This window comes from Thunnus maccoyii, chromosome 4 (assembly GCF_910596095.1).
Source record: "Thunnus maccoyii chromosome 4, fThuMac1.1, whole genome shotgun sequence".
Lineage (NCBI taxonomy): Eukaryota > Metazoa > Chordata > Actinopteri > Scombriformes > Scombridae > Thunnus > Thunnus maccoyii.
The window spans coordinates 18,447,123-18,460,578 of NC_056536.1; the positions used below are offsets into that span (position 1 = coordinate 18,447,123).

At 40.9% G+C, this 13,456-nt stretch overlaps 1 protein-coding gene across 1 annotated transcript; it reads right to left on the minus strand.

The window, feature by feature from the left end:
• Positions 1-6,574: 6,574 nt before the first annotated feature.
• Positions 6,575-13,255, minus strand: kcna2b (potassium voltage-gated channel, shaker-related subfamily, member 2b). The gene is made up of 2 exons (XM_042408620.1): positions 13,167-13,255; positions 6,575-12,418 (listed from the first exon to the last, which is right to left on the minus strand). The coding sequence occupies exon 2, from the start codon at positions 12,299-12,301 to the stop codon at positions 10,799-10,801; it is 1,503 nt and encodes a 500-aa protein (XP_042264554.1). The 5' UTR covers positions 12,302-12,418; positions 13,167-13,255; the 3' UTR covers positions 6,575-10,798.
• Positions 13,256-13,456: the final 201 nt, after the last annotated feature.

A 13,456-nucleotide genomic window follows, 5' to 3' on the forward strand; every position in this document is an offset into this window, starting at 1 on the left:
TTATGCTCTCTTGACTGCACCACCATCAGTCATGATCACTTTCTCTTCTCATTTCTAATCCCAATGCTGAATGAAGCAAGGAACTGTTTTTATCACAACAAAATCCTTAAAGGAAAGGTTCACTTTTTTTCAAGAGATGCCCATATGTACAGTGAAAGCATTTTTGGTCACAATCCTCTCCATACTGACTGTGAAAACATCTCCTCTTAAACCTCTATTTCAGTGTGATGGGGGACAAAACCCACAGTCCTCGTTCCATGCAAAAATGTATTCTTAAATTCAGCTGAAGCTAATACGAGGCTTCACTGGTCTGAGTTATAGATACATTAAGTGGGATCTTCCAAAGTTACAGTCTTTTAAGCATGAATTGTGCATCCATGATGGACAGTGTTTCCTGTCCATAGACTGTAACTTTGTAAGATAGTCACTTGATTTGGAAAAACTGCAGAAGACTCATATTAGCTTCAGCTGAATTTAAGAATTATTTTTTGTACAGGATGAGGATTGTGGATTTTGTCCTTCATCACTTATAGTGAAATTGTTTAAGAGGAGATCTTTTCACAGCTAGTATGACGATCAGGATTGATTACAGTATATAATTCTTTCAATGTACATATGGGAATATGAGTGTTGTTTTAAAATAGACCTGAGAAAATATCCTAGTCCAGGATTCAGTGCAGGCTTTTTACTTTTGACAATGCCATCTGCGCTACTTTGTTGTCTTCTGCGTATTCACAAGTAGCCTAAGTACCGACAGTATAATGCATTTTAAATAAGCCATGCAGGTCAAAAGGGTAAACTCGCTGTAGTTGGATAAGATTGATTCACTGCATTGCTTAGTGTCATATTAATCTCCCATCATCGCTCTTTAAATGGATGTGTCTGGCACAGATGCTCTCACTGGCTGACCTCTGGACCTGCATGCAGCCTCAGGCTGGGGAGGAGATGCTACTGTCTGGCTCATGACTGAGCATGGATGGCACAGAGTCACATGGGCAGTGCTGCACAGTATGGATAGGCTTCCCTCTGCAGGCTCATGGTGGGAGTGCACTTTGACACACTCAACTTGGAGGGAAGAGAACAGATTTGAGACTTTCTTTTTCAATTCTTTACACAACTTTTGACTGTTCTCCCAATTTTTAAACTTTTAAAGCCATACGTACATGAGCCATATTTATTAAGCCTCATCCAGCACTGTTAACATGTCTTCTTGATTTTTCAAATCATCACCCTATATATAGATCAGGCATTCCCCACGGCATGAATCTTCACTGCTAGCTGTCCAGGCTACACAGCCACATGAGTCTAGATAATTCTGACTGTTAATGTCTGTTTCCAGCATCCCTATTCATGAGTTGCACCGCCTTCTTCCAGGAAACCTAGACTGCATGTCTCAACAGGCCTGATCTCCTGCTCCTCTCTCACTCACTGACACTTCTCTCTTGTCTTTATTCCTTACGAAGCTGTTACCGCCAACATTCTGCATCTGCTCCACTTTCCCACTGGAGTTACAAAAATAGGCCAAAGAGAATAGGGTTAGGAAATTTCAAAGACAAAGCTGGAGTGAAGACAAGGGGAAAGAGAAAGGATGCTGGGAAGAGTTTGTACAAGTGTTAAACTAGGTTTTCAGTTTTGTCAGGAGAGTAAAAAATCTACTTGTTCATCATATTTTGCCTTAATCTGTGGCCTACTGATATCTCTTTATCGAGCTCCATCCAGGAATTCATTTGATTGGTGGGATCTCAAATGTCTTCTTCCGTGCTTGGTGCTGATTAGTGATGAACAAAGAAGCAGGTGGAAGGTTAAAAGTCTGGGTTACTCTCCTGCCATATCACTGATTTTCTGTCTAGTTTCTGACTCATTAAAGAATGCTATAATGCTGAATTTTAATAAGAAAATAGTTACAGTCTTCAAGGGTTGAGATAAATAGAGGCAGAATAATCAACCCTTGAGTTTGAGATACAATTACTAAAGTGAAGTAACCATCAATGGCTAATGCTCTCCAATTACCACCCCATTATGTAATCCACTTCTGATGCATACTTGATCAATACACTAAGAGGTATTGAAAAAAAAGCACAGCGCTGACTAGTGTGTGTGTGTCCAGTGGTTTTACATTGTGCTTGTAAGGAAAGGCAGATTCAACTTGAACCTGAAACTTGAAACCCACCTCCAGAAAGACAAATATCAATGGGACCAAAAGAATGATGGAGAAACGGGAAAGAGGAATAGAGACCAGGAGGGATTTTAGAACACGGTTTTTAGAATTTTTGAATTATTTATGTGGGTGGGATATTTTAAGCCCCCTATATCATGTCTGTGACCAATGAGTGGGCGGAGGTACAGAGAGGAGGAGAGGAAGTGGGTATCATTTGCCTGTTTCCTCACTGTGGTGACACACGGACACACACACACACAGCTTTGTCTCTCCACATGGACTCATACAAAGAACCATAAAAGAGTCCATAATGTTCATCAGCAAATTGGAACACTAGTAGAGAAAAGCTCTCTGTTCTCTTGTGAATGGGTTTACTGTGGTGTACGGAAATTGAGATTTTTTGATCGTGATGTGTCCATGGTGTCACAGAGCCTCTGATTCATTTTATTGTAATAAAGCAAAAAACTGTAAAACCACAGAACAAGTGTCTTTTTCAGAAAAAGTAAAAAGAAGAACGATGCGTCACTCCTCTTCTTTGTTTCTTTCCTTCATTCATTCATAATTTAATTCCTTTTTGGTGACGAAGTACTTGTGGAATTGTATTTCTTTTTTTTGGCAGATATTAAACCTAGAAAGATAAAATCTTGATTTGTCTGTCTTGTAACATTTAGTTTTAGGGTTGCATGACATTTACTGTAAACATTCTTATTTAGCACAATTTGACACCTATACATTTACATGTGAAATCAGTTGGCACACAGTATACTCACTACTTTTTTTGAATAAAGAGGAAATAAAAATGATGATAGATTTTTTTTTAAAAATATATACTGTGCAGACACGTAGTATAAAAGATGCAAAGAATGCTGCACAGTATACTAGCATTACAGAAAGAAGGAGAGTATGAAAGTTTAGCCCAATTTTAAAAAACAATACACTTTGCCATGCCTCCTCATGGACACTAGGGGGCAGATAGGAACATAATAAGGAACTGAATGAATGAACAATGAACAATAGTTATGTGTTAAGTTATGTGAGTTACTTGCTGAATGCATGGCTCATAAAGATTGAGCATGAATCAGCAGAGCAGGAAACTCTGACGGAAGCTCTTTATCTTCTGTCCACCCATCTGATAGATATCTGCATGACTCATGAGAGCATCTGCTCTCAGATTTACCTCACATGAAATGTCTCAAAACTAGTGTTCATTTAAAAAATCTTGAAGTATGTATGTCCTTGTGATACAAGTTCACTGCTTGCACAAGGCTCAGCTTCATCTCTTCGGGTCATCCATAAGTACATATATATACATATAGCAGATATAGCATTGTTTATGCTAATTTATTCATTGACACCATTTTGAAAGACTAATGCATGATATAAGATATTTTCCTGGGAGTTTTTTCTCTGAAGGTCATGTCAGTGTTTGCTATGCTATGTATATACTTAAGCTGGTTTTGCTATTCCTCTGGAACACATTTCTTGGTGCCATGTGCTTTGTTTTGCTTCCATGTTAAATTTTGTCACTTCATAAAGACAGATGATATACACAGCATGGCTGATTCACATATATGGAATCAACATCAATTGGTAACCTTATCTACTGGACAACAACTGCAAATCAACTGCAGAAACAAGATCAAATGAGGGGTTTTTGGGCCAAAATTCTACATTTAATTCTACATTATCTATAAATATTTCTTAATTGAAATTGGTGGGTTTCGTGGATTTCTCCTTGTAAAACAGAGCTCTATAAACAGCTTTTATATATACTACACAGGTATCTTAAAGTCTACATTGAAGACCCTTACAGTACCGTGGTTAGCTGTAACTACACATATATGATGGAGAGCAGCCTACAGAATGTAGGCCAAGCCCGTAAATCAATTCTGCTCATTAAACACATCGATGGGCTGGAGCTCCCTGGTGGCGTTTTTCTTTTCTCATATGTTCACCTCCTCTTCAAAATCTGACCCTGCTCCCACTCCACCCCTTCCATTATTCTCTCCCTCTTTCAAACATGCATCCTTCCTGCAACCAAAATGTTTTTTTTTAGACCTTTTTGAATTTAAAAAAAAAATTTTTTTTTTACATTGCAGTTCACATTATTTAAAAATATCTATTTAGATTTTCCTTTGTGTTCGACAAAAACTACAGATCTAACACAAAATCTTAGTCCTCCACAGCAGCAATATACACAATCTTCTATTTACCTATTGAAAGCAAGAAGGAGGCATTCCCTATAAACACAAAGGAAACCTGCTGTATGCGCTATTAATAGAAGAGGTGAACACAGGGGGCTTCCACTGTTGGGACAGGAATAATGAAAAAAGGGCTTCCCCTCCTCCACATGCACACACATAAATGAACAGATGTGCACAGTACACACAGAGGTTTCCCTCATGGAAGCTGGTCTGCTATAAAGCAAGTTCAGGTTGACAGGCCATTAAATGGGCTGTGTATTAGGTTATAAATCAGCTCATACTGCAATGGGCAAATGTTCACAGCGTGTGAGGCATTCACTTGGTCTATTGGGTATTGCCTCATACAACATACAAACACAAGTGCACTTGTGTCCATCAAAATGACAGGCGTCAGAAGAGGATATAGGCAGGGAAACTTAACTGTTAATATATCAGTTTTATTATTTTCTTGTGGCCGCTTTAAATCATTTAATGAGCCTTGCCTTCAAAGTAAGTCAGGTCAAAAGCAGGGAACATCCTCGCATGCATTGTAAGACAGGATAAACCAAAGATTTGTGATATAGGTGGCATATTGGCTGTCTAACGGGCTTTAAGAGAACTTGAGCAAAGCTCCTTTTACAGCAATCAGTGGATCAATATCCATCAGTTATCTGGAAGGCTGCCTGGCTACTGTCCTTAGCTGACATACCGGAACCCAGTCCACCTAGACAACCAGATGGAGCATTACTCCTGCTAATATATGTCTGAGAGGAGAATCAGATCACCCACTGTGCATTACTTTGGTGCTTAGAGCCACTGGAGAAGCAGCAATGGAGGGAGAGAGAGAGAAAATGTGTGGGAAATGAAATGTGAGAGGGGAAAATAATAGAGAGAGCGAAGCCAGAACTCAAGGAGCAGTGATGAGAGCATAAGGGAGTTACAACAAGAGGAGAGACAAACATTTCCACCTACTAGGATGTGTGAGACACTACTAAATGGCACGGATACTACAGAGTGTTTGTACTTGTCCCACTCCATGTTGAACCAGGAGTCGAGAGCATTTTGCTCTCTACACTCCTTCTAAATCTCTCTGCCTCTCTTTCCTCCTCCTTGCTTTTTATAAATAGACCACTTTGCTTTCTCAGTAAACCACAGAGAGTGTAAGATTCACTTATGGGAAACGGGACACAAAACCATTGAGAAGGTGAGGGTCAACAGTCAATTCAAATATACCTTCTGTAATGGTCAGGAATTTCAGTGGTGCTTTCATAAATTTATGCTGTATATGGAACCTTCAGTTTTCATTCCCATGACTTAATTCTCTTTGCATTAAGTGCACCTAATAAAAGGAAAAACTGGTACAGGTCTAAATGCTTGACACCTACAGTGAGGGGGTCTGGTGGCTCTGTTATGCTATGGGAGTCATTTTGCTGGCATTGTTTGGGTCCACTTATCCCCTCAGAGGGAAGGGTCACTGCAAATCAAAACAAAGTTGTTCTGAGTCATCACCTTTATCCATGTTAAAAAATTTCTATCCTGATGGGAGTGGTCTCCTCCAGGATGACAATGCCCCCCCATCCATAGGGCATGAGGGGTCACTGAATGGTTTGATGTGTATGAAAATGAAATGAATCTTATGCTACGGCCTCTACAATCACCAGATCTCAACCCAGTTGAGCACCTATGGGAGATTTTGGATGCGTTAGACAGCGCTCTCCACCACCATCATCAAAACACCAAATGAAGGAATATCTTTTGGAAGAATGGTGTTCATCCCTCCAGTAGAGTTCAGAGACTTGTAGAACCAATACCAAGGAGCATTGAAGCTGTTCTGACAGCACATGGTGGCCCAACACCTTACTAAAACACTGTATGTTGGTTTTTCCTTTAATTTGTCACATGTCTGTTTATTGTTAAGGTGAAAAACATCACAGTTAAAAATCATTATCCCAAACACCTGGAAAATTGATGTGGCCTTTGGGACAGTATGGGCATCATTATGATCCAAACTGATCTAAATCCCCAATTTGAATTACAAATCCCTTTGTTTTTTTTTTAAAAAGACGCTTGTCTTCACACAAGGCCTTTTGTAAAACATCCTGCATCACGAGAAAGACACAACAGCAGCTTGAGGTTATCATAAAGATGTTATTATTATATCATCATCAAGACCATTATTATTCATAGTAGTTTTATAATTTACAATTATTTTGAATGATGAAAGAATCTCTGTGTAGATATTCTCTATTCAATCGGTTTATATCCATTGGAAGTCCTTGTGAAGGGCATGTCAAGTGTTCAGATCCATATTTCCTTTGTGTGTAACAATGGACAGTTTGCGTCATGGTCTTACAATGGTAGAAAAAAACACAGGCTTTATACAGACAGAGTATAGACCACTATGAGCAGAGGCCGTAATACAGTGAAGGAGCTGAAGATTTGTGATTGGCAAATAGATGAATAAGGTAGAGGAAGTGGCATAAGTAGAAAGTAAGTGGAGGTGGTTGGCTAAGGGTAAAAATATAAAGGCAGAATCTATTTGTCCAAGGCTTGCATGTGTATTTTAGTCAGACTTCAGCCCCTGCACTGTGTGAGGCTCAAAGGTGACCTAATAATGACATTCAAATAGAAAAACATAGTGAAAAAAACAAACAAACAGATCAATTATACAGTGTCTGATGACACAAATAAGTTAAAGTTCTCATAGAAATTATATTTCCTTTTTGATTTTTTAATATACTTCCATCCTTTGTCCCTGGAGCATACCAAAACTAAGAGATAATTCACCTACAGCACAACTTTAGTTTCTTGGATTAGTTCAGCAAGCATACATTTCGATTCCCTGCTACACAGGAATCTGAACATGGCAGAAGCTCAATTTAAAGCTGAAGCTTTAGGCATTTTAAGACATCATTGAAAGCAGCTTATAGATACATTGTTTACATGGCTACGTTTGTTGATCACCAGCAGTGGGTTGAAGTCCATTCACTTTGTGGCCTTGATGTTTGATAGAACCACAGGTGACTCTCCTGACAGCAGAGGTGACCATGAAGGTATATGTATGTTCACAGGCAGTGTGTGTACACTGGCTGTATATGTTTAAAAGTCTTTGAGTGTGTATCAAGTGTCCTCTAGTCTGTATTATGAAGTACAGCAGAGATGTGTTTTCCTTGTGTTCGGATTATCCTGATGTGCCGTCAATGTTGGTTTCTCCCATGAGAATGTTTTTGTCTTGACAGAGAGTGTCACTTCAACAGTGTGCTTGGTAACAAGAGTGGAAAAGACGGCAGTCCAGACGAAGCTTTCAGGCCACATAAAGTCACATAGGTGTTCCAGCACATAAAAGCTTGTTAGGAGAAATACAATTACACATCAGAGTAAAAAGCAAAGGAGGGTGTGGGCAGTGTTTATCTAACTTTCATTAACATATTTTCCTTCCCAACCTTTCCTCTTCTTTCCTCTATTTCCACTCCACAATTCCCAGTAACTGGCCTTGGCTGATGCCGTAGCATATCTCATAAGTCAACACATGCTGATAGATCTGATCTGTAGTGAGTGTGGCAAGACATTCCCCTCTGTTTACCTGTTGAATATACTATATGCATGTGTTGAATAAATATACACAGGCTGTAAACAGTGTGCTGTGATGGAATAGAATATACAGAGCACCATAGTCATTCTGGCCGATAACTGCCAGCAAGTTGTCTCTAAGAGCTACATGCTCAGCTTGTATCTAAAAGCTCTGTTTCTCTCACAATCTCTTTGTCTCTCTCTCTCACACACACATACACATACACAGAAAACACTACACACTGAGCTTGATGGACCTATATATCAGAGATAGGGGCACTCAGACAGTCCCTTGGAGCATTATGATACACTTGGCTGAGCAAAAAGTCTGACTGACCAACTATTTGAGTCTGCATCCACTGTGCTGGCAGCAGATAGTAGGTAGCTGTTGTTGTGCTTTCACTATGAGACACAGTTACTGGGCTGTGACTGAAACTGACTACAAAGACAATAAAGCTAAAGGGAGCAGCACACAAGTTAAAGTCTGAACTGTGGATCATATGTTTAGCTGTCCCTGTGGCTTTGGACTCTCTATTTCACCAAACTTCCTATTTCCTCTCTTGTTTAACCAGCTCTTACTTTATCAATCTTCCTTGCATTATAAATGGAAAACAAATCTTCTCGTGGGCACACAAAGCCCTCTGGGTAAATACTTCACATGGATTTCAAATAGCAACGGCAAGAAGGTGCATATACAAAGTGTACACACATCTAATACAAGACACTTGTCTTTCATATATTGCACATACTGCCGGTACCTATAGAGATATTGGAATATATTTAAGTCAATTTGCCTTTTAAGTATTATTCATACTAACGCATGCTACAATGAAAACTTCAAAGGACATGCAGTACTACAATAGCAGAACAGCATCTGTTTGATAAAAAGCTGATGAAGAACACATAGCCTACGTCCTGCATTAGAATATGGGCAAAATGCACCAATGTAATGATTGTTCAAAATGCATGGGTACAAAAAAGTTAAATAAATAAATACTGAGAAAACAATAAATCTCTTTTACAATCCAAGATAAGCCAGGTGGCAGCACATTTGTCTTTGGTGACCTGATGATTGACACTTGATGCTGTAAAATCTAACAGTGAAATAATTGCAAAATATTTTTATCTAACTTGTTCCAGAGGCAGACAAAGCTCACTAATTTTGATTTGTTGTTTTAACGGGAGAACTATATGGGAGAGAGGGCATGCCAGGATAAACTGATGATGCTAGATCCTTCATCCATTTAAATTAGCTAGGAGCAATCGATTTCATCAGTATTGCTAATGGGTGTCTGGATATTATACACAAGCTTACAGTAAGACTGAATAATACAAAGCTGGCATTGCTGGTATGACAATAGATGGACCTTAAAAGTCTCCTAAATTGATTTCAGTTGGCCTGATTGAGCTCATGCTTTGGTCGGGCCTTTAGAATTGTGAAATATTAGGGTTAATACATTAAAAGCCTTAATTAATTGTACATTGAACCAGTTAACTTTGCTGCCATGAACCTTTAACTGTTACAAAACTGGATTCTGACAAAAACAACTAACTTAAATCTCACTGTAGTTGGTTCCTTAATCTCATTTTATGTATTTCTACAAACATGGAATGCTATGAAGTCAAGAACAGCAACATTTATGCTGGGCAGTAGTGTCAAACTAAACATTACTCACTGCACATCTGTTACAGTGGACCCAGGCGGCAGCTAAAGAGACACTTAAAGGTACAGTTAAAAAGGTGGAGAAATAGGCACTCACACAGAACACTACTTATATTCATTATCTATCCTTCCACGTTGGGTGTTTCAACCATAAAAAATGTGGGTGCTCACCCTATGAGAGTTGAAAAGCACACATTCATCCTATTGCTAAAGAAGCACACATTGATGGAGACAAGTAAAATGTACAAACACGAATAAATAAACAAGACATTCACTCTGTTTAAAGACATATTTCTTTCATCCACCTGCTAGCCTGCATTGGCTGTAAACAAAAAAAGGCAAAGTCTTGGTATGTGTACATGCGATAAATCCTCTTGAGCTTCATCAAGAAACAATGGCAGGAAAAATAAGGTGGTGTGCTGTTGTGGTCCAGAATTACAGCACAGCACTGTCATCTATCTCTTGGTCTCTATAGAGGCCACTAGTTTGTACTAGACAATATATAGTTAGGGCCAAGGCAGGAATGCTAGTGCACTCAGGTCCATTGAATGAAGCTTTTTTTCTCTCACAGAGAAAGCAACACACGACCATTTGGCCAAAAGCATATTAGTATCACTCTTTCTCTTTCTTTCTCTGTTGCTGAATTCAGTTTCGCCCTGACACAATGGCTGTGATCTCAGTGATTTTGTTTTTCTCTGAGTCAGGACCTTGGCAGTTAGAGCAGCAGAAATTGCTCATGAATGCTGATAGTATGGCCTGTTTTTAATCACAAGTTGATTAATTAAGTTACATTTTAAAATAAAAGTTACGCTGATCTAAATTATTGTTGGCGTGCATCTTCTCCCGGCGGCAGTTTGAGAAGGAAAGTAGAAACAGGTGGTCCCTTATGCTGTTAATATAGATTATTACTGGTTAGGCTACTATTTGGCTACTGTTGCGAGCAGGACGACTACTGTCACATAGGTAAGACTAACTCCATGCAGACACAAACAATGTCCCAAATAAGACGGATGGCAGTTCTATGATATGCTCTGATTGGACCTTCGGACGTGGGAGAACATGACGTTCTCTCTGCTGACCTCTTCTCCAAGTTAATCTCACTCGTCTGCTCTGGACCTCCATACTGGGTGCCATACGTTGGTCAGTACAGGGAGTCACACCTTCATCCTCCTGTTACAGTCCCTGCAGACCCGAGCTTAAGTTAACCATCTACAGCAGCTGACATTATACATCTGTACGCATCTTAGTGATGTTTACATAGTTAGTGTTGGCCAGGGTGCAGTTTCCTGTTTTCATGGCCTCTGGTCTGAAGTCCTCAGTGCTGTGGTTCACAGCCTCCTGGATCTCCACATAGTCGGATTTACTGAGAGTGGATCCACTGCCACTCCGTCCACTCTTCTTCAGATCCTCAGCTGAGTTGGCTTTAGGCACACTTGGGATATTCAGATACTGTGCCTGTTCTTCACCCTCCGTCTCTCTGTGGTAGAAGTAGTTGAAGTTCGACACGATGACAGGTACTGGCAAGGCAATGGTCAGCACACCGGCGATTGCACAGAGAGACCCCACAATCTTCCCTCCAATGGTAGTTGGGACCATGTCTCCGTAGCCCACAGTGGTCATGGAAACCACAGCCCACCAAAAGGCCTCAGGAATGCTGCTGAACTGGGAATGTGGCTCGTCTGCTTCAGCGAAGTAGACAGCACTGGAGAAGAGGATCACGCCGATGAACAAGAAGAAGATGAGGAGGCCCAGCTCACGCATACTGGCCTTCAGAGTCTGCCCCAAGATCTGGAGCCCCTTGGAGTGACGTGAGAGTTTGAAGATACGAAACACTCTGACTAGACGAATGACACGGAGAATGGCCAAAGACATAGCCTGCTGGCCTGCTTGGCTGTCCTCTGGCCTCTCTGCTAGCTCTGTGCCCAGGGTGATGAAGTAGGGGATGATTGCCACAATATCAATGATGTTCATGATGTTGCCAAAAAATCCAGCTTTACTTGGACAGGCAAAGAACCTGACTAGGAACTCAAAAGAGAACCAGATGATGCAGAGGGTCTCCACAATGAAGAAAGGATCTGTAAAATATGTAGAGCTGTCATAGGTAGAGGTTACGTTGGACATAGATTGGAATGGATAATTGTACATCTCCTCATCTTCGTTTCGGAAAACTGGCAGTGTCTCCAGACAGAAGCTGACAATAGATATAAGAATCACCATGACAGAGATGATGGCAATGATGCGAGCAGGACCTGAGCTCTCTGGGTACTCAAACAGCAGCCACACTTGTCTCTGAAACTCATTCTCTGGCAGAGGCCGCTCCTCTTCCTTTATGAAACCTTCATCCTCCCTGAAGATTTCCATAGCCTCCTCACCTAATTCATAAAACCGGATCTCCTCAGAAAAAATATCCAGGGTCACATTAACAGGCCGGCGCAACCTCCCTCCTGATTGGTAATAATAGAGGATAGCATCAAAACTTGGTCTATTCCGGTCAAAAAAGTACTCGTTTCGGAGAGGATCAAAATATCTCATCCGTTTCTTGGGATCGCCCAGCAGTGTCTCTGGAAACTGGGACAAGGTTTTGAGCTGCGTCTCAAAGCGTAAGCCCGAGATGTTGATGACGACCCTCTCACAGCACTCATGATCCGGCTCCGGGTCATATTGGTCATGAGGCTGACCTGGATGTGCTGCTGCTTCGTCCGCAGGGTCGCCGGTCGCAACCGTCATACTGGAGGGAGATGGGACCTGCAGCTTTCAGACAGGGTGGGGCCACGTCAGGCCACGAGGAGATAAAGGCTCCACACGCTTGTGGGTTCAGGTATAGGCAGATCTGCCTGTGAGGAGCTAAAAGACAGGACAGAGGGCAGAGAAAGGCTGTGATGTTAGCTGTGATTACCATGTGTGCCATGTTTTTGTCTTTTGTACTGGATGAGCATGAAAGATTTTAAGCACGCACATTCAACAACTTGTATTAATTGGCATATATTTCTAACCTACAACTGTTTATAGTCTCTTTATTTTGTTAAATGTAACATTTCCACAGGCTAAGTAATTCCCAGAATTACTGATATTACAGATATTACTATTTCAAGACCTTCATGCAAACAGTCAAGCGCAGGACCAGTTGAAAATAACAAGCGGGGGGGCCGAACCATTTGAGCATATTGGTTCCATTGTGTCTATGTGTATTAGGTTATGAGTTCTCTCTCATAAGAGCACACTGCAGGATCAATATGCTCGCCAGTAATACTGCATCAGCTCTCACAGGGTGCAATTACAACCAACAAATCTGATTATATACTGAGTGCTCCATACAATCTCTGAGATGAATTTCCTCTCTCTGTATATATGATGTGACCAACATTCTCTCCCAAAGCCCAGAAAAACTTCAGCAAATCACTGATTTAATTAAATTAATAGTTCCATTTAGGGAAATGTGTCATAGCCAGTAGATGACATATAGGCCAGTGACATATACTTCACACGTCATAGGCCATGGCACAAAAGCTGTCTTAAAATGCAGGTGTATTTAAGGCTACTTTAGAGACACAACCAAAGTTGCAATATCTAAATGCAAATCAAAAAGTCCTACCTATTTTCACAGGCTCTTCTAAGACTTGTTTACAGTCTGCCCTCTGATTGTGGTGGTGATGCGTAACGGGCCCAGCAGAAGTGTCCAAAGTCAGCCCCCACGGTCAAAGCAGCTCCTTTCTGCCAGCCATATATCACCCGAAGCTCTGCAGCAACGCAGCAGTGGGAGTGGGAGAGGGGACAAGGGATGAGGATGCAGGTGTTACCTCCCTCGCCTCAGTGACCGGCAGATACATGCTGTGATGCAGCTACAGTAGGCTACAGGTTGAAGTCGGCTGGAGGGGCGATGAT